The sequence below is a fragment of the Manacus candei genome, unplaced genomic scaffold (assembly GCF_025592945.1).
Source record: "Manacus candei isolate 608988 ecotype Guabito, Panama unplaced genomic scaffold, ASM2559294v1 h1tg000014l, whole genome shotgun sequence".
NCBI classification, from domain to species: Eukaryota; Metazoa; Chordata; class Aves; order Passeriformes; family Pipridae; genus Manacus; species Manacus candei.
In genome coordinates, this window is record NW_026138062.1 from 76,269,118 (window position 1) to 76,297,079 (window position 27,962).

Consider the following 27,962-nt stretch of genomic DNA (forward strand, 5'->3'; position numbering starts at 1 on the left):
CCTCTCAGAGACCCAAGGACCACTGTCCAAGCTCCTGTTACTTCTGCCAAGACCATCTGCCCAAAAAGATGATGCAACTTCACCGTAAGGCTTCACAAACACATTTTAATGTAAGCACATTTTCAGCTTCACAATCTGCAAATGCTTCTTCCCTGGACTAAAATTTTCTGGGAAGCACCTGCCCCCATCTCACCTTCACAGTGGTTGCCATATACTATTGCTACCTAGTTTATCTTTACAGTACAATCCTTGTAATTTCAATTCCTGATGCAACCCAGTTTATTAAAACAGAATAAAGTTACTCCAGCTTTTCTTGGATGAAATCTATCCTGCTCAACAGGAGTGGGAAAGGAGAACAAGAACAAAAAGTCCTATGCAAATTTTAGCTGTGTCAACAACGCATTTGGATAAGAGTAATTGTTTTAAATTGGGTAACACCTACCCACCCAATCTATCCAGAAAGCTACTATTTTCATTAGGTCACTAATCCCATTTCAACTTGAAGATATATTTGTTTCTAGTAACCTAAAATAAGCAGGTAGGTTTACTTGTTAATAGTCCTTCTAGGATCACATTATTGATGAAAAAGGTATTTTAATGAACACAGTTTAATCCTCAGGGAACAGCAATTTCTTAAAAACTTTCAAGTTACACTTAGTGATACTGGAGCAGTGATCTTTAAGCTGCAAGCAATCCTTTTTCACCTTTTAAGTACAATTGCTTAATATTAAGTGTTCGGATAGATGTGTGTGCTGAAAATGGTTTATGTGAGGATAGAAACTGAATGGCACTAATCTGTCCTTGAGAAATCCACACAACCTCTATTTTCTTCATACAGAAAAGACACTTAAACAACCCCATCAGACTTCTAAGGAAACCTTCAAAAGTGGGCTAAGTCAAACTCTAGTCTTTTTTCATCCACCTGTGACAAATTCCATCTTCTGAGTGAAGGTGACGACAGTCCAGCTCACAGATGCACCACACTTCCGGCTGCTGTTTTCAATACTAGACAAACTATCAAGTAACATGCAAGCCCGGAGTGAATCTCTTGACAATTAATTTTATCTCACAGGATCTGAGTACTTTGAGCAAGGAAATACAAAACAGAAGCAAAAAAAAAAATTATTTCCAAAATTTGATAATAAATGAATGATTCACCACGTCAACTTCTAAGTTCTACTGTCACAGTTACTTCTTTCTCTGACACACCTCAGCATTCTTCAATACCAGTTTTTGATTCAACTTTAAGTGAGGGGGGGTGTTTCTCCTCTGTTCTGTGATTAGTATCAGTCACACGTATTTGTCCGATTTAAAAGACTATCTCAGAACAGAAAATGCACACAAATCTTATTCTTTTCTCTGCACATATAACCCTTATAAGCTATAAACATTTATATTAAGTATTACAATATCTATGAAGTTAACTAAATGCAGCATTAATTAAAAAAGAAATTATTACATTGAAAACTTGTGAACAGTTTTGTATTATGGGAGGTTTTTTGTTTGTTGTTGTTTTGCTCGTTGGGTTTTTGCCCATTTTTTTAAAACCATCTGTATTCAGGAACTAGTAGCTTGGGGTTTTTTTCCTATTAGGAACTGAGACTTCAAATATAACTAAATCTCTAGAAGCGAAATTCTTCTCTGAGCAGCTCTGAGACACAAGACTTGTAAAGACTGTGCTGCTTATTTGTAAGCATAATTTATGCCCTGCTTGAAAAGCTGTTTTGTAGTCTCTGCTTCCAGAAACAGAAATCTATTTAGACTTCCCTTCCTCTTTAATCTTCCTTTCTTTACTTAACTTTTGGTAAATCAAAAGAACAGGAAGTTTTAATATGAAAGGGTCCTTCCATACCTTTAACCATAAATAGCGTCTTGCATAGGAAAAAGCCCCAGAGAACATTTACATTGTGCTTATTTGAAGATATATGTGGATATTAAATCCTAACACAGAAACTATGTAAATCCTGCTTTCTTCTCTTCAATATAATCAATCTTACTCTCCATATATTTTCCCTCCTGCTCCACTTTGCCATAACAGACAGTAAGAGCTATTGGTGTTTTATCATTTGCACACAAAATCCCAATTCAGAGTCTGAGCCACTGTTTAGGCATTACACAAGCAGTACTGCTCCTGCTGCAGATTTTGAAGTTCATATTTTAAGATGATGCCATATTCAAATCACTGAGACAAAAGCACATGATCTTACTTACTGTAGAGCCAGTAAGCCTTTAACACAGCAGGAGCCTTCAGGCACAAGTGCCTGGTGAGAACAGCAGTAAGATGGTAATTCCATGAGCCACTATCACAGTAACTTTCACCTCTCTCTGAGCCTGTCTCTGACAGAAGTCCCCAGCAAACAGGAAAAAAAAAGGCAAGGGCATAGGATACATATAAAGTAATCCTTTCCCTGGTATATCCCACCAGTTTTCAACAGTCCTGGCCTTTAGTTGACCTCAACAAAGCACAGTTGATTCCGTGTCACAATTAGGCCTGAGCAGTGTGTTATTCACCACACTGAAGGAATACCAGTGACAGCTACACTTCATGTCACCAGTTTAAAAAAAAAATTAAAAAATCCCCTTACAGTGTCCAAGCAGTTTGAACAGCAAACAACAGTTTCTGGATGGAAACCTACCTGTCAGATCTCCTTTCAGATCCTCCCTGATGTAAGCAAAAAAAGGTTTCCAGCTGTAGTGTTGTCTTTCTGCTCCTTTTGTAACAAACTGTGAACAGATTTCCCCTTGCCTCCCCTTTCCCACTCTCTGTAAGCTTTCCTGCCTGTGACATGCTTCATGAAGCTTTAATTAGCTCTTATTCCTTTAGCAACTCGTTACTCCAAGTTTCACTGAACGAGCCCTGGGTAACCTGGCCTGACCTCATCACCGAACCTGCTTTAAGCGGAAGGTTGGACTAGATGACATCCCAGGGTCCCTTCAACCTGAATTATCCTATGGACTCGTGCCCTCACGTGCAACGAGGCTGGTGTGGAGGGGAAGCCTGGCAGAGTGTGAGACAGGATTATGACTTGGATCAGGTGACTGAGGAGGCTGCAGTGATAACTGGAGCTGTGCCCACTGTGCGGTCTCACTTGGCCGGAGCAGCCGCGGCAGAGCAGCCTGGCAGCCGGGACCCAGGAGACAAGCCCACGATGTCATGGCTCAGGCACGATTCTTATCTCAGCTAATTTATTCAGTGGTAGACTAGCTATGTTCTCCAGGCTGTAATCTGCTCCTGCCTGCAGCCTAACTGCACCTACACAGTCAGGCACAGGGTTGGCTCCCAGTGCGAACAACCCCCCCGGAACACAGACAGTGCCACAACAGCACCCTGTGCAGGGATTGCCTTCTTCCCTGGTTTGCCTCACACCAGCTGGGAACAGCAACCGTCTCTCAGCAGTTGGGTGGCTAAAGTTTAGATTGCCAGAGGTTCTCATTCAGCGAGGGTTACGTCCGTCTGCCAAGAATGAAATCTCTTTTATTGCCCTAACAAGTGAACGAAACGAAAACATTAACAGCATTAAAACACAGATCTCCGTGAACAAAGAATTAGCTTCCAGCCACGACTGCCAGACATTTCAGAACTCCCTGCCCATGAATGAATGCTCATTACAAAGCAGAAACTGCAGACAGACGCGTGGAGACCTCTCCCAGACCGCCCGTCCTTCTGCACTGGGAGCTGCTGATGGAGAACAATCCGCATGTGGCATGGATACACTCGAGCACTGCAACCACCTCATCCCACCTGCAGCTGTGAGAGAAGATGACCTGCCACCAGAATTTTAGGACTGTCACTGATTCACCCCAGGGACTCTCAACAAGCCGTTAAACCCCAGTATCCCGATTTACTCATCTGAGAAACAATTACAGCACTATTCCTGGATTTCTGTTTGCTAGCTTTGTAGAAATCATTTAAGATTTTCAGATTAAAGTGTTGGATGCACAAAGGAGCACATTTAGGCATTGCTACCTCTAGTTCTGGAAAATTAATCGTGTTCCCAGCCTTAGCTTTGACCTTTCAACACAACTAAGGCAGCTGCATTTCATTTAACAATTATGAGCATCTAATTCAATTTGAACAGTGATATAGTACATTTTGAATGCTAAGCAAAATCCACAGTGAAATAGCTGGCAGGCTAGTTCATCCCCACAGTGAGTATGTGCATGTATTCCAGCTGATTTTCTTTCTCAGTGAGGCTAAAGCATCTCTGGTGTAATCTCTCACCTGTTTGCAATGAGTGGGACACACTGAGGTGCATTAAATCCACGTGTGAAATAAGCTTTTGTTTTTTCAAATACTGTGAGGAAAATCACTCTCAACCAACAGGAGGCTATACATCTGGAAACCTAATGAAACAGTACTAGATATAGTGAGACAGAGATTATGAACAAGGCTTGTCTAAGGAAACCAGCATAGCACTAAGAAAAATTCAAGTAAAAGTACTATCAGACAATGAAATACATGACCAGCAGAAACCCCCTAAAAGTCCAGTGTTACTTGTGTTCATGAGACAAATGGATTTAAAAAACACATAGTCTAAGTGAGGTTTTCCTACTTAACCCAGTAATTAAAAGTGGCGAGGGAGATAACGCAAGGGAGGGCCATCATTGTAAAAAACTGATTAGTCTTAACTAGCTTTTAACTAATCAGAGAAATCAAAAAGCACCACAGATTAACAAAGACAGGCTTGGGGGGAGTTTAAGGTGAGCTCAGTATCTCTACAAATAACCAATTAATCTCTGAATATTTTGGCTTTTTAATGCTGTTTTCGTTCCACATCCTCCTTTTTCTCTGCTTGTTTTGACATGAAAAAAAATCAGGTCATGACAACCCCGGAAGACAAGAGTAACTAGAGAACTAATGAAATCATGGCATCTTCATAATCAGGACTAAAAGTTAAACAACAGGAAGGGACTTTTAGTTAAACTGTATCAGGTTTGCATTTTAAAAAATAAACCTATTTAAAGTCAATGACTCTTTAACATTTGGAAAGACAACTGCCTGTGTTGGAAGTTCAGCACTGGGACTTTAAAAATTTGTTTAGCCATTTAAATTCTTGAAAAACCAAGGAGTCATTAATGTATATTTAATTTGTCAGATGAAGAAAGAAAAGATAAAACAAACATTCTCTGAAACTCTAGTGTTCTCCTAAAACCTGAGGAAGTATCCAGAGTCACCTTTCATAACAAAAGAACAACAGACAAGGTGCAAGGGTGAACACTTCAAAGGAGACAGTACAGAGAGACATGGAGGTACAGCTTGAAATAAAGTTTCTGCTAGGTCACCTTTACAGGGAATTGTAAACTTGGTGAAAGTCTCTAGAATGACAAAATCAACTTAATAATTAAAAAAATTCTCTTCACACCATTTGCAGAGTTAATTCAAAAATTCTCCCTTCTGAATTTTCTCCTGGAATTATTGTAAAGCTCTGATTAAAGATTAAAAATCGGTACTCACTTCTCAGTATGCAGCCACCACTTATTACTTCAAGGTCTAGTATGGAGCCAAAGAGAAAAGAATTTAATTGTCTGTCTTATTACTGTTCTTTTCTCTAAAGTCTTTCAGTACTACACATCCATTGCCTTTTAGTGAAAATATTTTCACACACATGAAATAATTTTTATTCTCTTTTACTTGACAATTCCTCCAAGTTTGAAAAAAAAATTTCAAATAAAGGTGAAATTCACCTTTTTGATGCAGAAGATGTGCAAAAGCAGACAACACACTGGGAATGGGATGACAGAGTGGGATTTCCACCTGTACTCATATTCTATTGGCAGGCTGTAGCATCTGGCATCACACTTCTGCTTCTCATCTGTCTCCTTGCTGGGTTTCTGAGCCAAAAAAAGCAAGGTTTAAAAGCTCTGGCTTTTTTTTTTTTTCTTCACCCATCCTGAAACAAAGTTCCCTGCTCAAGATCCCTCCTCTGAAGAACTAAAGTAGCAGAGAGGGAAGCAACGTTTCAGGATCATCCTTTCCAAAAATCTTCAGTATGACAATGGAATTCACCAGGACTTTAGAGAGGATGATCCTGAAATACATTCCACAACGCATACATCTCTTAACACCATCAATTTAACAATGTGTCCTGGGAAACCAGGGCACTAACCTATAAAATTCCATTTCAACAAAATTCTACATCGTTGCTGAAGAGAAAAAGACCCATTTTCAGGTTCCACAAGAGAAATCTTGTTTATACAAATTCCAAACCCATTTCTGTTTTGTCTTTCATTTGTTGCTATGGGCAGCAACTGCAACAGTTTTTAAAAGTGACTCAGGTTTTTCAAAAATTCATAGTTGGCAGTAGGAATCCATCTCCCTTGACTCTCAAAAGACAAAGAATCCCTCTCTCTGATTTCTAATTACTAGGTCTAAGACAGGTATTCAGCAGGAATTCACACACAGGCTGAGCAGACATTACTTAGATAACATACATATGAAATGAAGTCAATGTAAAATAAAACCATGACAATATAAAAAAACCCCATGCTATATAGAAAAGCACATCATTAACTAAGACACTAGGTTTAATTTTGATTAAAATAAAAATAAAACTTAAAATTACGGTTAGAAAGAGGGACATTCAGTAAGAACAGCCACCTATATTCAGCAAGTTAATGGGATTTTCAAAAAAACTTCTGTGAATGCACACACTGGATGAAAAATTATGTTGCAGAGAATTACAGCACAAATTAGGCTGAAAGGAATGTGGCTGAGGAGGTCATGCAGTCTATGCTCCTGTTTAAAGCAGCTCCAGTTAGAGCAGGGCTTCATCCAGCTGTGCTTTGTGTAGTTCCAAGAATAAAGATTTTGCAACTTACTTGGGCAACCTGTTCTGATATCAAAACAAACAAACAAACAAACAAAACAAAAAGCAAACAAAGCAAGAAAGAAAAAAATTCTCACAGGTGACTGGAATTTCCCATGTTCCAACTTGCACCCGTTGCCTCTTGTCCTATGTGCTGCAACTCCAAAAAGATCCTGGCTCCATCTTATCACATAATTGCAGTCCTTGCCATCAAAATTTAATACCATGTCTACTGTTTAAATACAGCCATTTATGTTACCTTGAACTGAAATTCATGTGAGAAAGCAGGGCTACACAATAATCTCTTCTCCATGTTCACAGTACACAGCAGTACTTGGCAGGGGACAATTTAATTTGTAGCACAGAAGCTCTAGATGGCACGTTAAGAGAAAGACTTTTTAATTATAAGCTTTATGAAATTGGTAGAACAGTTGTCTGGTGAGGCTGCAGAGATCTTAAGAGATCTCTGTCCCTGGAGGTCTTTAAGAACAAGTCAGACAAACTTCTATCAGGTATGACAGAGATACAGAGATCTCACCTTGGGCCAGAGGAGCAGACTAGATAATCTTTGCTGTACTTTCTGCCCCTGAGTTTTCTAAGAAGGTTGAGACTGTCTGTGGTTAATTCAGGTGACAAGCACCCAGGCTGGAGCCTGTGGGCCAAATTACAGATTATTTAATGCTACTGAAATACCACAATGATACATTTGGTACATCATATTTAATGCAACTGAAATACTAAATGATACATTTGGTACCTCATATTTGTACTTCCTTTTTTCAAACTTTTGGGTTTGCCTGACAGAGTTAACATAGTGGTTCCCATGCTGAGATGCTTAGAAATTCCCTCCTAATCAGTTATGGGAGAATGTGCTATATTTAGTACAAATAGGAAACAGGTCAGACTTGTGGAACAAGCACATCCAAGAAGAGTTTTGGGTGATTTCTTCAGAACTGTATCATCTTGACATTCTCCAGCACGTGGCTCACTACAGTATCTGTGCTAGTTTATTTAACAGCTGCTCCACACAATCCAAGTAATACTTACATCCCAGCTGGAAATCTCTCTTTTAAGGGCATTACCAAAAGCATGTGAAAGCAAAAGCACACTTTTGCAGGAAGCACTGTTGCAATATTCCCTTTGAAAACAAAGTCCCTGTAGCACTAAAAGTGAGGTTAATGATACACTAATATGTACTGGACACAATGTAAGGCAGATACTTGGTACACTAAACATGAAGTTCAAGAACAGTTTACATCCACACAGCCATCTGTTCAACAATCCCATCCCTCAAATGGAGCCTTTACTCAGAAAGGACACTGTTTATTTACCGCTCTTATTCAAAGAAACAGAAGCAAAACAAAATCTGTAAATAAATAGTGGGAGGGGGTGCAATGAATTAACAGACTTGGCAAATATATTTCAGTAATATTTTCTTGAAAGTGATCAAGTGATGACTGTTAAAGTCTCCTTGGCACAGAGAAATCAGAATTCGCATTTTCAAAAAGTATTAAAATATCTTTTCCTCCCTCTATGAGGTAAATATTTAATTGTAGGGAAAAAATAACAGGGGTAAAGTACAGAACTGGTGTCTAAAGTGCTCAGAAGAGTCAATGAGCTACCTGCCATAGCTCAGCACATTTCCCAGCTCCACTCACCCAGTCAGTTATAATTCAGATGTTCAACCTTTGCTCCTAAATCAGAGACTCACAGTTCCCCCACTGTTTTGCCCCTGGCCTCCAGCTGAGACCAATGAATATACAAAATCACTGCATATACACAAAGTCCATCAGAAACGTGATGGTTCATTAACTTGGTGACAGTTAACACAGGCACAACATGGTTTCACTTTTAGTCACCATCCACCTGAAAGGACTGGGCAGAAGAACTGTTCAGAAACGTGGGCACGTGTGGAAACCTGCCCAAAGCCCATCCAGGCAGGCATATGGATTTAGACATTCTTCACAAAGTACACTTCCCATAATTCCCACTATTTTTCTTTTAGCCCATAGTAACCTTGATGATTCAATAAAAAAAAACTGGAATGTCTTTTTATACCAGAGATTATACCTTTCATAGAATCACAGAGTCATTTAGGTTGGAAACGACCTTTAAGATCATCTCAGCACTGCCAAGACCACAAATAAGGCAGTCCCAGTTCTCTCCAACTGCATTCTTGTGATCTTTGCAGAAGACAGCTTATTTTGGCCAATGTCAGGCAATAGACCATGTGGTGTTACCAAAATGCAAGTGTGTGTTGGAGAGAGAAGGGGGAGGAAAAACCAGAAAAATATTTTCTTTAAAAAATGGGGGGTGGAGGGATAGAAAATAAATACTTTCTCCACCTTCTCTAAGTTTTTACTATCTAGATGTAATTTCAGTGCACACAAATTATAGTTCAAAAAGTACTCATTACTATGCATATGAAGCTGTTCAAGTGTATCACAAGGCTTTTGATCGGCTCAAGAAAGAGGGAACTAAGTTAGACAGGAAGCTCTTAGTACAGCTCAATAGTCAGCACATTCTAGTAATATGAAAACCACACCTTCTTCCTAAAGCTTATACAAACACCAGGTATTATTTCAGAGAGAATGTAATGTACAGTGTAACATTTAAGACTTTAAAACATGGACCAAAGACAATAAAATTAAATAAAAAAGCTATGGCAAGACAAAGAGAAGAGATCAGATACCTGGAACAAAACTTTAGAGCAGTAATATTGGCACCAACTTTTTGTATAATATTACAAAAGCAGAAGCTCTGAGTACAAAACTTTACTGCAAGGAATTTTGATTCAGCAGGAAAAATTCTGAATTTGGGACTTTTTAAATTTAAAAAAAAAAAAAAAGAAGATTTAGTTTCTGGCAAGAAAGAAACACTCTTAGGTAACTTAAACCTGCTATGCCCGCTTTGCTCCTCCTACGCATCCTGCTTGTTCCTGAAGACCTAGCCCTGTTCATACTTCCTTTTAAGCAATTTCTGGTGTAGAAGTCCTGTGCATGCATGCTAAATGTTTCCCCTTCCTCAGTCCAAACCTTCCTCAAAAGGAAAATCTGTTTTAGAATTTTGCACTGATCCAGCACAGAAAAATGGGATTTTTTTTGAAACGCCAAAATTTTTCTTCTATTATAGTAGAATCTCCTCTGGTTTATCGTAATCCTATCACTTCAAGGCACAAACCCAATAATCTGTGATTTATGGGAATTCAGTGGCACTGCCAGGAGCTCTGGACTGACAGAGCTGGCTTGAATCCACGGGGCTTCTGAACAAACGTCCCCACATTGTTTCTCGCCTTGATGTAGACAAACCACAGCCAACATGAAATCATTCTCGATCTAATGACCCTGTGGGGGTCTTTGTAAAGGCAACTGCAATGTCTCTTCACCTTTAGGGAAGCCCAAACAAAGACACTGAAGATGCAGGAACACAGGGACTGTAGGCCACTTCCTTCTCCTTACACCATCAGTGCTCAATAAATGCAACACAGGATAGAAATCTTAGATCCAGTGTGGTAAGAATCCTACTGCATCCCCAAATAAATCTGGCCCCTTCTGGAGAAGCAGTCACCATGTTATCTGGGTTAAACTAAAACAACTTAGAAAAGGAACAAAAAAAAAAAATCAAGCAAAACTGCTTAATGAATGGATCCCTCAAATGGCTCTGTGTGGGCAGGACGCAACAGCAGTGAAGGCAGCTGTTCTCACCAGCACCTGTCCTGTACATCATTAGCCATGGTATTTGACTAAACCTAAACACAACTTTCTAGCTGTGTCAGGTGACACAGGAGGAAGCCCTGGTCACAGTGGAGCATGTCCTTTTTCTGCAGTACAATGCTTACAGGACAAGACAAGCATGATTAACACGGGTAACCGGCGAAGAACAGACGACGTACACACAAATTCCAGCAGACCTTCAGGCAAGTAAGGACTTGCTGGTTAGATATTCATAAATTATATAGAAATGGTGCTTTAGAGGAATGCCTGAAAGCGTAGTTTGATAAAAAACACCAGCTTTCTTCTTTGCTGGCTAACTGCATATGGAATCAGCACCGAAGTCCCAGCTCTTTCATGTAAGTAAATACGTGAATTTTATTTTAAAAACCTGAAGCACAAGCAGTTTTTCTGTCTCCTGCACGTATATTAGAACCCTGGCATAATGGACCCTAACTCAGAAGATGGAAATATGGAATATGGAAAGTCAGGTGCTAACTCACAGTGCAGGAATACATCCAACATCGGAACTCTAACAAGTAGTCAAAAGCAGAGGTGGCAGGTTTTACCTCAAATAAATATGAGTCAATAAAAATCATACCTTCAAAAGTGCAGGCAGAGTTGTGCTTTCCTTTTGGTTGCTCTTTAAATTTATGGCTTCACTCCCTTTGTTTTCAGAACTGAAAAACAAAAATATTTTGCAACACTGAGTACTTGCATTATTCATGTCCAACCAAGAGCCAACGCAGTATCATTCAATTTAAACACTAAAGAGTGTTAAAGGGACAGAAGAACATATTTTCCAAACTGCAGCACATACTCTGCACATACTGTAACTCAAAAAGCCATGCCCCAAAAATCTGAAGATAGAACCAAAATGCCCATTTCACCTCATACAGAGGTCTTCAAACTCAAGTATTCAGAAATGGCACACAGCATTTTGACTCTTCCACCTGAAAAGGGAACAAAATTTATTTTCTGTTTCGTTTGTATGTTATTTTGTATTATTTTCTGCAGGAAAACTGATACTGGAGTTGATCAATCATCTACTACAGCAGGATTCATTGCCACAGGACTATCTGGCACACCTGGCAGCTGGAAGGTCCACCCCATTCTGAGGACTGTGAGCAAGTGGAATGTACCCATGGCAGATGGAATCATCACAAATCACAGCCACCACATTTAACTGAACATGCCTAATGGGGCTTCGCCAGCAAATGCAGAAGAAATGTTAGAAAGGGGACAAGAGGTATGTTGTTATTACCAAGGAAACACCTACTGTTCCATTTAAAAAGTCAGAAATCCAAAGTCACATATGTCCTTATTGCCAATTCATCTTGGTCAACATTTTCCTCAGAGCCCATCTTTGGAATGAAGGGAACCATCTCCCACATCAATCCCAATTCTTAAAACAATCCTTAAACACAATCCAGCAGAGAACATTTGAATCAAAACCTTTAAGCTACATGCAATTTAGAAGCAAAAATGTATCAAGGAAAACACTAGATTACGTTAACGACACATATCAGTTCCTGCATTGTCATAACATGAAGAAAATTAACTTTGTACCAACATATATCATGTGACAGAGTATGCCAATTAATATGTAATCACTTCAAAAACATTTCTCCATCAATCTCAGGAATTTATTAATTGCTACTGACAAATGCACGAGTCCTTATTTCTGAAAGATGCTTAAATAAAAATAAACCCCAACTATTTGCATTTTGGTGAAATTCTGCCAGGATCTGGAGAACAAATTTAGAAGCATTGGTACTCCTACTGCTACTGACTGTAAACCACAGGTAAGTGTATCTCAGTGAGACTTCCAAAAAGAAAGGTTTTTCTTCCTATTGTGGACTAGGCATCTGCATTCAATATACATTGATACACACACAACATACAAAAGCCAGTATGACTAAATATTAGTTTCCTTCTCAGCTGCTCAGAGACAGGATTCCCTGAACAAAAATGAGAACAGAACTCTCACGCAATTACGTTTTTCAAGATATTTCACATCTTTTCAGATAAATCTAAAGAAAAGCTTCTTCCTCCCTTTCATAGATCCTCTTCAAGTTGAAAACCATGTACTTTCACACCACCTTAAGTAATCTTTCATAATGCATTCATAAACACAAAGATGCTTTTTCAGGGAGACCATCAGACAGAAAGTCTTGGCTGTTCTTTGCTTCCCCTTGAAGACAGAGCAGATGAATTAATATTCTGACCTATTAATTTCTTCTGCTGTTAATGTGTTTCATGAAGGAGATGTCACAATCACTCTGGGCAATCTGGCACACTAATAATAAAAGCGTTTCTCTGTACATAACCTATATTCTCCCTCCTAGTTTTTGTTTTGTTGGCTTGAAAAAATAAAAATTAAAAAATCAACTACCTCTCCTCCACTCACTCAAAAAACCCAACCACAAAACCAAAAAAAACAAGCCACCCTTCTCAGATCTGCATAGCTTTTCCTGATGCTGATACACTTGACATGAACAGGAATTCCCTGTATTTAAGAGCAGAAAAATGATGTAGATCTCCACCAGACATTCTTCCTGACTTCATGATATCATTCTTTATGAAACTGGTCTGCAGACCACAAATGAGACCCTTGTTCTTGTTAAGTATTACCAGCACAGATTACTAGTGTCCCATTCTTTCATCACTTTCTTTTGCTCATATTCTTCCCTGTACATCATGGTTTTTTCCCCAAAAACTTTTTTTTGTTTTCCTACTTCTTGTTTATATTTTAAATACATGGTTGTATTACTTTCTTCTCGCTAGCCAGGCTTGGACAAATTGCTATGAAATTCCATAGCATACATACCAAAACTGGAAGAATGCAATTCAGCAGATAAGCATCTTAAAACCAACAAGTAGGGGGAAAAAAAAAAAAAAGTATCAAAACTTTATTTTCCAACATAAAATAACCCTAAACCTGGAAGCAATTCCCCACACCCTTTCATGGTTTATATTCTAGTGTTTCCACATTCCTTAACCTTTTGCTTTAGGGTGTACTTCCTCAACATGCTGACTTTGTCAGCAGAACCAGTTTTAGAAATTTCCACTCCTTCCTCCTCAACCTCAGTTATCTCTTTGCATCCTTAACTCAGCCAAGAAGGGCTCTCAGTAGGGTCACGGTTTTGGATAAAATCAAGGGAGAAGCAGAAGTTTCCATCAGGAAAAATGCAGCCTGTGATCCAGTTTACAGTGCAACACAAATGAAGGGGCAATGAATGACACCCCAGAGGCAGGAACAAGCAAGCAGGGAGCACTGCAGCTCACTTCACCTCTGAGGAGACTTTTTGTGAACCTCTTCTACCCTTAGCCAGGGCCCAGCTTCAAATGGATCTCTGACAGAAACCAAATGACTCATGCTGGATGAATGAAGTTTACAGCACAAAATCTTGCTTTGCTGAACACAAGCCTCTTGGATTGTTTAGGATAAAGTTGGTTTTGTTTGGGTTTTTTTTCCCCAAAGAGTCAAGATTACCTTCTACAGCCTAAACACCACAGACACAGGAGCTGGTGACACATTCAGTCCTTGAGACTGAGGAACAGCCTGGCTGGCTACTGTTCATTTGGCTCACGTGATGCAACTTATCACTTTCCACTCAAACAATTTTTATGGCTTTCCCCCTTCTCATCATTGTGTCAACCACTAATCACAAGTTTTGGAACACTGCACAGTATTTTCCCCACAAATTCTCTGCAGAGAAAAATAAAACAGTAAAGTTCGTAGGCCCACACACAAACCTACACTCCCTGTTCAAAAAAAACCCAAACAATAAACACAAACATGTGAGACTAATGTAATTATGCCACACATATTCACATATTTGTACACGTTGCAATGCAAACCCACGCTGTCCACCAGTGATCACACACTGGTGGAATCTGCTGTCCTGAGAGATATGGATCACACAAGGAGTAACATTAGGCCCCTGAACTTAAGGAAAGCTACCTTCCAGCTCTTCAGTGAGACAGTCAATAGGATCCCCTGGGGACTGCCCTCCAGGACAAGGGAGTGGATCAGAGTTGGCATGTCTTTAAGGAAGTCTTCCCTAGAGCACAAGAGCCAGCAATCCCCTGGAGCAAGGAATCAGAGCAAGAATCAGAGCTGGAAGGCTGAGTAAGGACCTGCTGGTCAGATTGAAGGGAAAGAAGGAAATGCAGAGGCAGTGGAAACAAGGATAGGACACCTGGGAAGAATAAAGAGATGAAGTCCAGTTGTGGTGAGGTGAGGAAGGCAAAGGCTAAGCTGGAACTGAACCTGGCAAGAGACACAAAGGACAACAAGAAGGGTTTTTACAGGTATGTCAACCAGAAAAGAGAGGTCAAAGGTATATCCCCCTGATAAACAATGCTGAAAAACAATGGATGAGGAGAACTTTTTTCTTCAAGCTTCAATGGCAACCTCTCTTCCCACACTTCTCAAGTCAAGGGACAGTAGGATGGGAACTGGGGGAGCAAAATCCCTCCCACTGTAAATAAAGATCAGGTTCATGGCCACCTGAGGAACCTGAATGTACATAAGTCCATGGGACTCAATCAGATGCAACCCAGAGTCCTGAGAGAATTGGCTGACGGAGTTGCCAAGGCACACACTTATGATATTTGAAGAGTCAGGTGAAGTCCCAAGTGACTGGAAAAAGGGAAACACTGCATCCAGCTTTATAAAGGGTAGAAAGGAGGGCCCTGGGAACTACCAACCCACCAGCCTCACCTCTGGGCCTGGGAAGATGGAGCAGATCCTCCCAGAAACCGTGTTAAGGTACATGGAGGACAGGAGGTGATTCAGCCAGCACAGCTTCACCAAGGGCAAGTCCTGCCTGGCCAACCCAGTGGCCTTCTGTGATGGACTGACTGCATCAGTGGACAAGGGAAAGGCTAGAGATGTCATTTACCTGGGCTTCTGCAAAGCCTTTGACATGGTCCACTACAACATCCTTCCCCTCAAACTGGGGAGAGATGGATTCAATAGGTGGGCTGTTAGATGGATGAGAAAGTGGTTGGACAGGCACATCCAGAGGTCAACAGCTCAGATCCCCACGGACATCAGTGACGAGTGGTGTCCCTGAGGGGTCCACACCAGTGTTAGTTAATCTCTTCATTAATGATACAGATGGAGGGACCAAGTGCACTCTCAGTAAATTTGCAGATGACACCAAGCTGAGTGGCGCTGCTGCCACACCTGAAGGACAGGATGATATCCAGAGGGACCTGGACAAGCTGGAGAAGTGGGCCCATGGGAACCTCGTGGGGTTTAACAAGACCAAGTGTAAGGTGCTGCACCTGGGTTGGGGCAACCCCCCAGTATCAACAGAGGCTGGGGAATGAAGGCATTGAGCCCCATCGCTGGAAGTGTCCAAGGTTGGGTGGGGCTCGGGGCAACCTGGTCTAGTGAAAGGTGTCCCTGCCCATGGCAGGGGGATTGGAATAGATGATCTTTAAGGTCCATTTCAACTCAAGCCTATGATACAATTCTATATTCAGAGATGAGTGAACACAGTTATTAAGATATGACATTCACAATTAAAAGTAATTCTCGGGAAATATGTAAGACATTTTGTATTTATGCTAAAAACTATCCATTCTTTATTCTTTTTATAAACCCAAGCTACCCTATCAATACTAGCTAGATGTTATATTTCCAGAGACTGTATTCTAAGGGGCTGGTTTTTGTTTGGTTGGTTTTTTTTCTACAGAACAATCTCCACAACTAAATATTGTTACAAAGACTGAACTGGTAGCTGTATGATATCCCACCACCAAATTCTTATGCCTTTGCTAAGACCTGAAAACAACAGACTGGTTCCCTGTTAACTAGGAATTCCACCCCCCATTTGGACTACATCTGTATTTTTAAAGTTTTCCTCCACAGAGTTTCATCCTTGCTTTAAGCTTTTCCAGCCTTTTTGAAATGCTTTACCAAGAATGCTATCTCCAGTTCAGCACATCTAACTTTAGGTCTGTGCTTAAGCCTGGCTTTGCCTGATCAGCCAGACACCTCTCAGAGGGCATTTCACACTGGCCAAATTAGGAAGATGAATGAGCCTTCAACTCTGTGCTTCATAAGCTACTGCTGTTACATTACATGCCCAGCAATAGGTAACCATTAGTCCAGGTTTTGAATCTATTGTGTACGTGCTTTTAAGATGTGAAAGAGCAAAGCATGTCCCCAAGAAGACAGAAAACACCTCTGCCACACCATCTTGCTTCCATGGACTTAATTATACAGGCAGTCATTTACAAATTGTGATCACCACTTGCTTACATATTTAGACAGATAGTACTCTCATTTTATAGATTAAAAGGTGAAAAAAAGGCATGGGAATATTAAATAACACTCAGAGTAAAGACACTGTCACAACTGAGACTAGAAATCAAGCCTCTCAACTCTCAGATAAGTAATCTACTGCCCTTCTGTTGCTATTTCTGCCAGACATTCCCTTTTCCCTTATGTATTAGTGCATCCAATATGGATGGGTTAATCTTAAGTGAAGGTTTAGAGGAAGGTTAGAGGGATTTCTTTTCCTCAGCTGTCTGGCTGCTCTTTCTACTGCCTGCCTGCCATGCCTAACCTGATTAGCATCACTCTTATTCTCTAAATAATCAAGATTAAACTTAAGTTACAAAAGATATGTTCTGAACAAACCTTTCTTTGTGTCATTTTTTTATTGCTTTTTGTTCCTCTGCGGCTGAAAATCTGTTTTGACCTTTCTGTAATACTTGGACAGGTGGTGTCTGAATCAGAAGCAGGTTTGTGGGCCAAGTTTTTAATCATTACACTTTGGAAGGGGAGGTTAAGAGATTCTTACAGGGGAGACTAGTTCACATTCTGCATTGTTGCTCACACACACACAGAGATTACCTGAGGGATTACAGTCAAGAAAAAAAAAATTAATGGGGCAAATTTAAGCACACAGTTTGCAAGATCTTTTCCAACTGGCTCTAAAAACAGACCAAGACAATTACAAACAATCACATCTTCAAAAGGCCCTCACAGCACCTCCGTATTATGCAAGAAGTCTGTTTCCTCCATCCTTGTCCTTCATAACAATCCCTCAGAACTTGCAAATTAAAGGCCCATCCCCTTCTTCCTTTATTAATCCACCCCACCCACATTATGCACGCAGCAGATTGTCAATGTGTTGTGGTAGATAAAAAAAATAACCTACAGGAAACACACAAGTGTAATAAAGCACAAACACACAAGTTTTTACGAGACTGACCAGACGCAGGGTTCTCCAAACTGAAAGTAACTGCTGTGACATTTTAGGTTTCTTTTAGGAGGAGAAGGTACAGGCTGCCCTGTTGCTGTTTGAGAAGGGGGAAATTAATGGGCACTCCCTTAAGGAAACAGGGTCAGCTGGCTAAAGCTTAGCTCGGCAGCACTATGGGACAGCACTTTTGGCTGTTGATCCTCCCTCCTTCCCCCACAGCTTTGCAGTAAAGTCTCTTCCAATGCAGCAGCTCCAGCATTTACTTCTCCTGCAGTCCAGCTGTGACCAGACAGGCGAGTGCTCCAGCATTTTGCCACTTCTCTTTCCCTCTCTTCAGGAGCAGATGACTCCCCGAGTAGTCAAACCCTCTTTGTTACCACATCTGGATGGCTGCCATTATTTGTTTTTAACTGTTCTTCTCTTCAGATTAACTCAGAAACCTTTTAATGTGGTGACTTGCAGTGCTAAGGGAGTAAGCAATGCCTAACCTGAGAGATGCTCCAGGGGGGCTTTGGTGACACAATGCTAACAAACTAAGCCTGACCTCTACATACAGCTGTCTACCCAGGTTTCATGACCTCACTTGTGACATCTTCTTCCCGATACTTTTAAACAGTTTTCCTGAAGATTTTTTTTTGATTGCTGATAAAATTCACTCTCTGCTGGAGTCTTCACTGTCCTTTTTAGGTTTGCTTTCTAGCTATTTTCTTTATTTCAGCATTTTGGGGTGTAATGCCAGTCCCTAATACCTGACTTTTCTCTCTTTTGGAACAAACCTAACAGCTCTCTCTGGAAAGTACCTCATTTGGTTTTGATGTCATGACTTCTTTCCAATTTTACTTAGTGCCAACAGTTACACGTTCATTGCTGACCTTCCAGAAGGATATTTCAATGGAGAAATAGAGATTGCTAAACAGGATCTCATTACCTAGTACTTTAAAATCCATCTGTGCAAGAGTCTGCCTGAAGAATGTAAATGAGTGGAAAACCACAAGTCTAATAATACTATCAAATATAGATGGGCAAGACCCCCACAAAGTTTCAGCACATTACAGGGATTGTCAAACACATCCACAGGCCAGAAATAGTTATTCAATTTTGATTATACAACTGCAAAGAGCCATAGGTTGGTTAGTATTGGTTTCTTCTCTATCCCAGTTTCTAGGTGGTAATTAAAAAGATGATTGCTAAAAATTCAGACCTTTTAAGTAATATTTTATATCCCAGTTACCCTACTTGCCATACTGACCCTTATAATTACTGAAGCTGGCCTCCAGCATAATCTGGATGATGAAATTTCACCAAGGGAGACCTGTGTTAAGCCTTTAATACATGACAAAAATATATGAGCTTTGGTTAAAAAACAATAAACAATGGAAAATCTACCACATTTCTAAATAAGACTTTTCCACGCAAACTACTACTAAATTCACTATTTTTTAGGCTTACTATTTTGATTTGTCAAGCCTCCTCTCTCAGTTATAGGAACAATTTACATCTCTGTGGGACAGCTTATAAAGGTCTCAGGTTTGAATAACCTCATTAAATCACAAGTCTAGTACAGAATACAGCACTTAACTCTGATTTTGCTTCCAGTTATATTCCTTAAAGCAGAGTCATTCCTCAAACTCTAACCTTGCCATTTCAAAACTTTCTCTTAAATGAACTAAATGCTACTGAGCTACTTCATTTTATTCTGTGAGGGAGGTTTTTCAGACTTCAAATTGCTCTGGAGCTCTTTTTAGTTTGCCAGTATCTTTTTCATTATAAATCAAGGACACCAAAACTGGGCTCAGTACTCTAGTAACCAAAGTCCATCCACAGAATACATGTATTTTTTTATTTATACACCTGACAAATGCATTTTCTCTCTGAGCCACCACTTTTTGGCAGCTCATGTTCAACTGGTTGCCAAACATGGCAACATTGCTTGTGATTTCCACACACTTTACTCTAGTCACCTGCAAACTTCACATGCTACACCTTTGTCCACTTTCAAATTACCTGTGAAGATATTAAATTGATTCAAAAATACATTCTTTTTATTTTCTTCAAACAGATCGAGTAGAAAATTATTTATTATATCCAGTCTTTTTATATTCCTCTGTATGTTGAGTGTTCATTTTAATTGGAGCATCAGCACCAAGTTTAAGTGTCTATGGATGATATTTCAGCAGTTTGTGAAGTGAAGCTGTAATCTCATACACAAAACCAAGCTCAACAATTCCCAGCTTTCAGTGATGTTAGGATCAACACCAGGTTTATTAACTTCTCAGGTCACCCAGGAGCCTTGGAAAGTCAACTGTTCTATTCTTCCCCTTTAATCTAACTAAAGGCAAGAGACCTTTAAGGGAAACACCTTACTCTAGACACTAATGTCACATTTGTGAAGCCAGGAGAACTACCAGAACTTAATTACAAAGATAAGTCAATCTTTTTAAGGGTCAAACTTCTGGCCTGTATATTGAGCAACAGGAGTGAGGGTACAGAAACCATTTTTGAAATTAACCAAAAAGAAAATGTTATTGTGAAGCTCAGTGGCAACAAGATGTGAGGAAACAAAAGGATTCAAAAAACCTGCCTTGTGCATCAAGTGACAGTTAAAATTCGTTAGTATTTAACAAAAAAATAAAACTGCCAGCATTTTAACATAAAAAAAATGAATTTAATTAAAACCTCTTTCCTCCGTTCCTCTTCCCCCAAAACCATAATATTGCCCTTTTTGAAAAGCTTCAAAATGAAAAATTTCAGCAAGATTCCCAAGGCTAACAGTGTTCCTGGGAAGCCAAATAGCAGCAGTGACAAAGTCTGCCTCTAGTCTCTGGCAAGGCTGTTGGGGCTTGTCTTAAAAAGAGAGGGAGTGTTTGCACAGAAATTTGAATGTGAAGTTTCTGGCTCCTGTTTCTGTGCCTAAGCTTAGGCCACACACACACAGGAGAGGAGAAGTGAACACATTAAGACAAATGGAAATTATAAAACCAGTTAGTTTTTAATAACAGGCTTTTCATAGCAGTTTGAAATTAGAGGGTCAAAAGAAAGCAAAGGTGCTATTTCTTTGCAAACAAATAAGAAGGGAAGTAGAGGAAAAGAAATCGAAAGCAGAGAAAGGTAAAGGAGGACAAAATGGAACCAGAAGGAAATGAAGGCAGGAACTTAGGCAAAAGAAGTGTTACAATCACTGATTAATTTAAGTGTTGAAATAGCATGAAATGTATTATATTCAATTAAACCACCCTACTTTGAAACTGGTTTGATTACAGACAGCATTGAGCAATTTAGATTGTTTTAACTGAAACAATTTTTCCTCTCAGACCTGTTTATCCCACTTATTTACATACTGTTCTTTGCTTGTGCAGCAAAGCTGAGTCAGCTTCACGTTCTGCATTAGCAGTGCTGTGTCACATAGTTTCTGTGAGCTATACAAAGTGTGTTATTATTAAATGAAGACTAAAGTAAGCAACTAAAACTATCATGGAAAACGAAGATGCTATAAAATCACACAAGCCACATTTTACTATGAAAATTTACATTAAAAATTGCAAGAACCAAACCACGTCTTTACACTGAACATGTGCCTTTAAGTTTAAAGGCTAGGACTAAGTGAAATTAAGTATGATGGGCCACAATCACCCTTGCTAAATAACTTAATCCGTTTTGCATGTGAGGGAACTGAATAGCCCTACAAAGGCTACAAAGAAATATAAATGTTCCTGACTAGAGCTTACTCCAATATTGGGCAGCACAATTATACCGGATTACATCAAGGTTTTTCTTCTGGCATCTGTCAACCATAGTAACCAACATTAATGCAGAATCTGCTCCCTACTTGCCAGTCTGATTGGTTAGATAAAGTTTCCAGCATTCCTATGAAAGAATATGTTACTGGTCACTAACACATAAGCTTGGTGTAGTATCAGGAACAGATTCACATATTATTTATTAAGGTTAAAATACAAGAGGTTAAAATAATAGAGAATAGAACTGTTTTCAAATGGCATGTTTGCAGGGTGGGGGATCAACGGTGATACTTAGAAAATGGTATGAAAATAGGAGATATTAAAAAAAAAAATAATCCAGGAAAGCTTTAAAGCAACAGCAACTGCTGTCCTGATAAACAGAGCATAACAGAATTTCAAAAAGATGCCATTAAGAAAAAACAAGCAAGAGAGACTGGTGTCACCAGTAAAATGCAGCAAGCTCTTCCAGTCAGGCTGGAATAGAAAACTCTTGGTAGAGGTACACGGGGTTCCTACCTCAACACAAGAAAACACCCTTCAGAACTCCCACCTTTTACTCACAAAATATACATCAGGAAGCATCCTACAGACACTTCCCAGTCATTACCAAAGCTCCCTCCTTTGTTTTGAAAGCATGTGCTTTCCATTCAGCCAAAATAAATTTTATGGCTAAATTTGCAGTATGTAACTGATGATTAAAACCAAAGTATGTTGTCACAGCAATTCTTTCGCCTCTGCTCTTCATGAGCTCACAAGAAATACTTCTTCCTACACTTTTTTCCCAACACAACACTGTCCACAGGTGAAGTGCAGATCCACACAGTGTTCACACACTTAGGCCTCAAGACCTCCAAAGTGCTTAAGCAGATACACTGCCTTCAGTAAAATATTTCGGCAACTTAAGAAACAGTGGAACATTGAGAAAACCAAGACTCTATTTCAAAACAAGGCAAGTCACGAAATCGCATTAACACACCACAAATAGAGGCTACCTTGAGACTCTATTTCATGTCTCAAAACTGACATGAGAAAGTGAAATGACCAAGGAAACAAACATTCCTGACCTTATGTCTTCAAAAGTGATACCGTAAAGTCATTTAGAAAAGATAAAAATTGTATTAGAAATTAAAATTAATATACCAAAAGAATCAAGGTATTACTATCCCCTGAAAAGCCCAAGCAACAAACACAGTTCTGTGCTACTGTCTGCAAGTATAATAGTATATACTAACTGAATCATAGGAAATCCAAAAGCTCCTCAGAAATCGAAAGCAGTAATTGGGTTTCCATCCTTTTAAGAAGTTACAATAATTAGAAATACAATCCCCACAGTAACATGTTTCTGAATCTTAATCTTTTTCCACCTGTGAGCCTTTTGTTAAACAGAGGAGAAGACCGAGGACTTTTCATCTTTGCAAAACTGTTCCTTAAAACCACAGACTTGTAGCTGTTTTGGAAATATTTCTGCATTAACTCTGGCACTTACACCAATAACTGGAAAGGAAACAACACTGTTAACATTTAAAATAGTGGAAAAAATGTTGCTTTGTTTCTTCCAAGGAGCCCTTCTATTATAATTCAAACACGAGTAACTCAAGTAACATTTCCTTCAGGAAATGTCTCTCACACACAGGCCCAGCTGCTGGCCTTGCTCCTCCTGGTCTCAGTCCCACGAGACATCCAGGTATGTACTTCATTCTAATCAAGCAAATAGTCCCACTATAGTGCACAGAACTATTTACCTGTTTAATTAAAGGCAACTACTTTGGTACCCTGCTGAATCAGGGGCTTTTCATAATATTTTGAATTACCCTGCAATAAAAGTCATAATAGGAAAAATATAAGACGCAAAAAGAAAGAAAGAAACAAACAATAATCCCCAAATTAACAAATGTGCAGAAAATTTTCATAATGCATCTTACTTAGACAAGTGTAATTTGGAGTCTTCTATACGGTTGGAGTATTCCCCTTGCTGGTTCCACAAACCATCATCCCTCATGTACACTTATATATATAAATTAAATTTTAACAACAACACAAAGAATCCTGCTCTGGTTTTTGAAAGAAAAAGGTTCTTTATTAGAAAGCAGAGGCTGATTTTTCCAGCAGACAATGGATTTCTTCAAAGATGCTAATGGTATCTGAATCAAAACCAGCCAGAAGGTAGTAATTTCAGAAGAACTAAGTTTGAAATTTATTATTCCCTTTTCAGTCAATTTCCAGCAGTCCCCCAAATGCAGTTTTTACAACTACAAAAATACATGTTCTTTGTAAACAAGAACAATGACTGGCAGTCCCAAAGGAAGAAAAAGGCTCTCTAATCTCTCCTCAGGCAGAATAAACAAAGTTCTTCATCTCTGAAAGCTCTTAGTTAGAAACTAATGGATGAATGGAACAACAACCTCAGCCTGAAAAAAACCTCTAATAAACGGACTCCCAAACCCCCTCTCAAACCAGATAAAAGGTTGCTCTTCCCTGTTTGATGTCCCTGGAACACTTCAGCCATGCAGAATATCCTGATAAACCCAAGGTCACCTTGCACTGGTAAGTTATGTGACCAACCAACAGCACTTGGAGGGAAAAAGATAAATCTGAAATGAACCTGCTAAACACCATATGGGATAACTTATAAAGTACACCCATAGTTTAAAGGACATTTTGATGGTAGCTCAGTGAAAAGTGTTACACCTCCCTGGCAGCTTCTAATGTGACCTGAAAAGTCACATTTATTCCCAAAAGAAAAATTGCTCATCCACAGAAGTTATATATCTCTCAAAGAATTTGCAGTGGATTGACTTACACTGTAAGAGCTGCATCTTCATCCAGATGGACTAAAGATACATGTATTAAAAAAAGAAAAATAAAAGAAAAATCAGACTCCCCACTAGAACACTGAAAATGCAACTGGATTTTTTCACCCTGGGGATTTAGACTGCTCCAGGACAAACACTGTGGTAACTAATACCAATTGTGTATCATTGGAAATAGCAAATAGTCTCGTAGAGCATAATGACTGCCTTTGATGGAAGTTAATGATAAAAAACTGGGATAAAGGCACTGGAGTTGTTGCTCAAAGCAGCCCCAGCTCTGAAGAACACACTTATGCAGGCAAGCACTCGGTGGGAGATACCTTACATTTGGCTGCGTTTTATGTAAAAACCCAAGTAAGCTCTTAAGGCATGTGCTGTGCTTTTTGCTGCCACGAAACTTGCAACTAATCTGCACAGCTTATTTTTTCCACAAGCAAGCAAGCCTCCAGCAAGTCTCATGTTCATCAGAGCTACAAATCGCTGTAAGGGTAAGTTATTAACATAAGCTCTTTGTCAAATGGGGTTCTTAGAAGAGTTTAAGACACTGATTAATAAACTATGTCATTCCCCCCATCCCCTTCCTCCTACTTTAAACCAGGGCCACTGTAGGTTTGGGTTTTCGCTTTTGTTTTTTTAGAGCTAAATCTGAACATGGTGTCTCGAGTAAGAGGGGGCAAGAGCTCCAAACCCCACCGAGCTGAGCTAAACAGCTGGGGGAAGGAAAGCTGGGAGCTTCCATCCACCCACTGTTGCCTAATTTGCAGGAGCAGATGGAAAACCACTTTTGGACGTACATAGGCTCACTTCTGCATGCTTTTAAAACACAGGAAACCATCAGGTTCTGCACAGGCATCAGTGTGATGCGCATCTCCAGAGGGTCAGTGCTGGCACACCCTGGCCCTGTGTATCACACTGCTCCCTCTCCTGCCCACTTTACTCGGGTGCTTCGCTTTTCTGAAACCCACCGACAGGTGAAACGCCTCCGCACAAAAGTTTCTTTCCATGTACTTCAGATCTGGTCCGGTTCCAACGTATATCCTACCGATAATTGGAACGGGAAACCATCCCGGTGAACACATTTCTCACAGCACCTCACAAAGGCCGCATTCCCCAGCTCGCCCACGCGCTCCACACCTTAACAATAAACATGCAAAGCAGCCTCGGTTCCCCCTCCCCACACACATGCTTTGTTCAGCGAGCCATTTTTCTACCCCACCAAGCTCCCTAAATAAACATGAGGAGCCAACCTGCGGCCCTCATCCCAGCGCCGGGTAATGTATGCAATTACGCTAATCTGCGAAGAAGGCTGCCAGTGGAAACCAAATACGGGAACGTCAGCATTCCTCACTAACGTGCCACGCTGCAACCCGGCACGACACGAAAAAAAACCTCCTTAACATACCAAATGGGACTTCTCGGATCGGGAGGGTTTGTGCTCGCTTCTGCTGCAGGAAGGAATCGCGGCTACCACCCTCCAGCTAAACGTCCTGAGGAGTTCAAGAGCAAGGCCAAGAGGCCGGAGCCTTTTCGTATCTGTGTGGACCATCCCAACTTCCTAATAAAGGAAAGGCTCTTGACTGCAGGAAATGAAACTGTGATTGAGATAAAGATTAGGCTCCAGCCCAAAGTTGAGCAGGTCTACTGTGAGTGCTACCTACAGATAGGCTATTTAGTGGCCAAACCACTGAAGGAGCATCACTCTCCTCCTTACCAGGGCGACCGCTAGGCTTTTTTTGTTAATCCCAACCACAGCTGTAGGGAGCTGGCAAGGAGTCATCCGATGAAACATCTCCTATTGCCTCTTCAGGTCCCCAGCCAGATCCAAACCTTCTCCTTCTCCCATATCTTAACCACTCCTACCAGACATAAAAGCAACTGTAAAGATGCCCTTGATTCAGCAGCCTTACTCTGGCTTTCTTTTTTTGGGGGGGAAATAAAAAGCAGTGCTTCATGTGGATCCTTGGTGGTGTAGTGGCATGTCAAATGCTCACAGCAAAGCAAAACCCCCGAAGTTAAAAATCCTCATGGTGCATTTACAAGACTGGTTGAGATGGACAGTGTAAGACAGCAATAGGCTATTTTCCATGATTGCTGAGACTGTGCAGTGCAAGATCCTGAAAGAACCACTGAACGAACCACTGTGCTAGCCACTGTCTATCTGATTAAACTGTATTTGCTGGTCTGACAGTCTGAACACAAACCTATGTAGTATCAAGAATGACTCAACGATTAAAATCAACATGTTAAAAGTAAAAAGTAAATAGTACACCCGAGGAAATAAAGCCTAGCCAGCTAGCACCTTTTTGCCACAAAGAGATCCTTATTAACTAGGGCCAATAATAAGGCTGCCTGAGAAACTGAAGGGACCTATCCGTGCTTCTTTCCTTCTTACACACAGAAATCAGCCACTAAGAAAAAAAAAAAAAAGAAGAAAAAACAGGAAGAGGAACAAATATACAAGAAGTTTCCAACCCTTTTCATCCTGTAAAGTCTCCCTGCACTAAAAAAATTATTAATAACAACGTCTCCATAAACCACAAATTTTGCATCGAGACTTAAACACACCAGTAATATTTATGTTGCATTAACGCCTGATTTACACCAGTCCAAAAGAAAACTTTCAAGCGTAAAAACTGAAAAGGAAAAAACAAACAAACAAACAAACTCTGACCCCCTCACAGACCTCTGCGCCCTGCAGGAAGGGGCAGTTCCAAGGAAGGGGCTGCAACCCGAGGGACACCGAAGGAGAAGCCCCGGGATGGGCTGTTCCCAGCAAACGCGTGCTCCAGGCGGGACTCCGCCGGTGCTCAACCCGCCTCCCAGGGAAAGCCCCGAGCTCGCAGCCCGCAGGAGCCCTGCCCGGCACCGCAGCACTGCCACAGGACACCGAACACCCAGCACCGAGCCCGCCAGCCCCGGCGATGCCAGCTGTCAGCCCAACACCCCGGCCCGCTCCCCAACTCCTCCCGTGCCGCCGCCCCACCAGGAGCCGACCCCGGCCCCCGGCCCCGGTGAACACCCGCCGCTCCCGCTCCTCGCCCACCGCCGGCGCGGGCAGGTGGGGCGGGCAAGAGGCGGCAGCGGCCGCGTTACCTGCTCGCCGCCCCCTCGCCGGGTGGGCTCCGGGAGAAGAAGCGGGAGAAAGTGCTGTGCCAGGAGGGGCCGGCCCGCCGCCGGCTGCCCCCGCCGGACATCGCCGGGACGGGACAGGACGGGCACGGGACGGGAGGCGCAGCCGGCAGCCGCCCGACACCGAGTCCCGGTGGCGGGAGGAGGCGGCGGCCAACACCTCCCTCCCTCCCTCCGCCCCCGGGGAGGAGCCGCCGCGGGCAGGAAGGGGAGCAGAGCGCTCGGGGAGGCGGGGCAGGGAAGGTTGGAGCGGCGGGAGGTATTTGAGCTCCATCCGTGTCCCTCCCGTGGGCAGCCGGGCAGGGACCCGCTCCCTGTGCTGCCGAGCGAGAGGGGAGCGATGTCCGCGCAGGGGGAGGCACCGCCGCGCCAGCAGCGGTGGTGCGATGGGTTTTGGTTTGATTGTTGTCGGGTTTTGTTGGTTTTTCTTAAGTTAATGGGCCATAATTAGTGTGAACAAAGAGAAAAGATCAGAGGTGAAGTAAAAAACTCTGTAAGGAAAAGGACAGGCAGCCTTGAGAATTTACACGCCTGACTGGCT

The 27,962-nt window shown here is 41.1% G+C and overlaps 1 protein-coding gene across 3 annotated transcripts in view; it reads right to left on the reverse strand.

The window, feature by feature from the left end:
* Positions 1 to 27,590, reverse strand: part of CRYBG3 (crystallin beta-gamma domain containing 3) — an 86,573-nt gene extending 58,983 nt beyond the window's left edge. For all 3 annotated transcript variants that reach the window (XR_007903434.1, XM_051781129.1, XM_051781130.1), the window contains exons 1-2: positions 27,386 to 27,590; positions 11,118 to 11,196 (exon numbers count right to left, since the gene is read on the reverse strand). Coding sequence is in view for 2 of the 3 variants with exons in the window: in XM_051781129.1 (XP_051637089.1) it covers positions 11,118 to 11,196; positions 27,386 to 27,486 (180 nt within the window). In the remaining variant the exon portion in view is untranslated. The remainder of the gene's footprint in view (positions 1 to 11,117; positions 11,197 to 27,385) is intronic.
* Between the last annotated feature and the right edge of the window lie 372 nt (positions 27,591 to 27,962).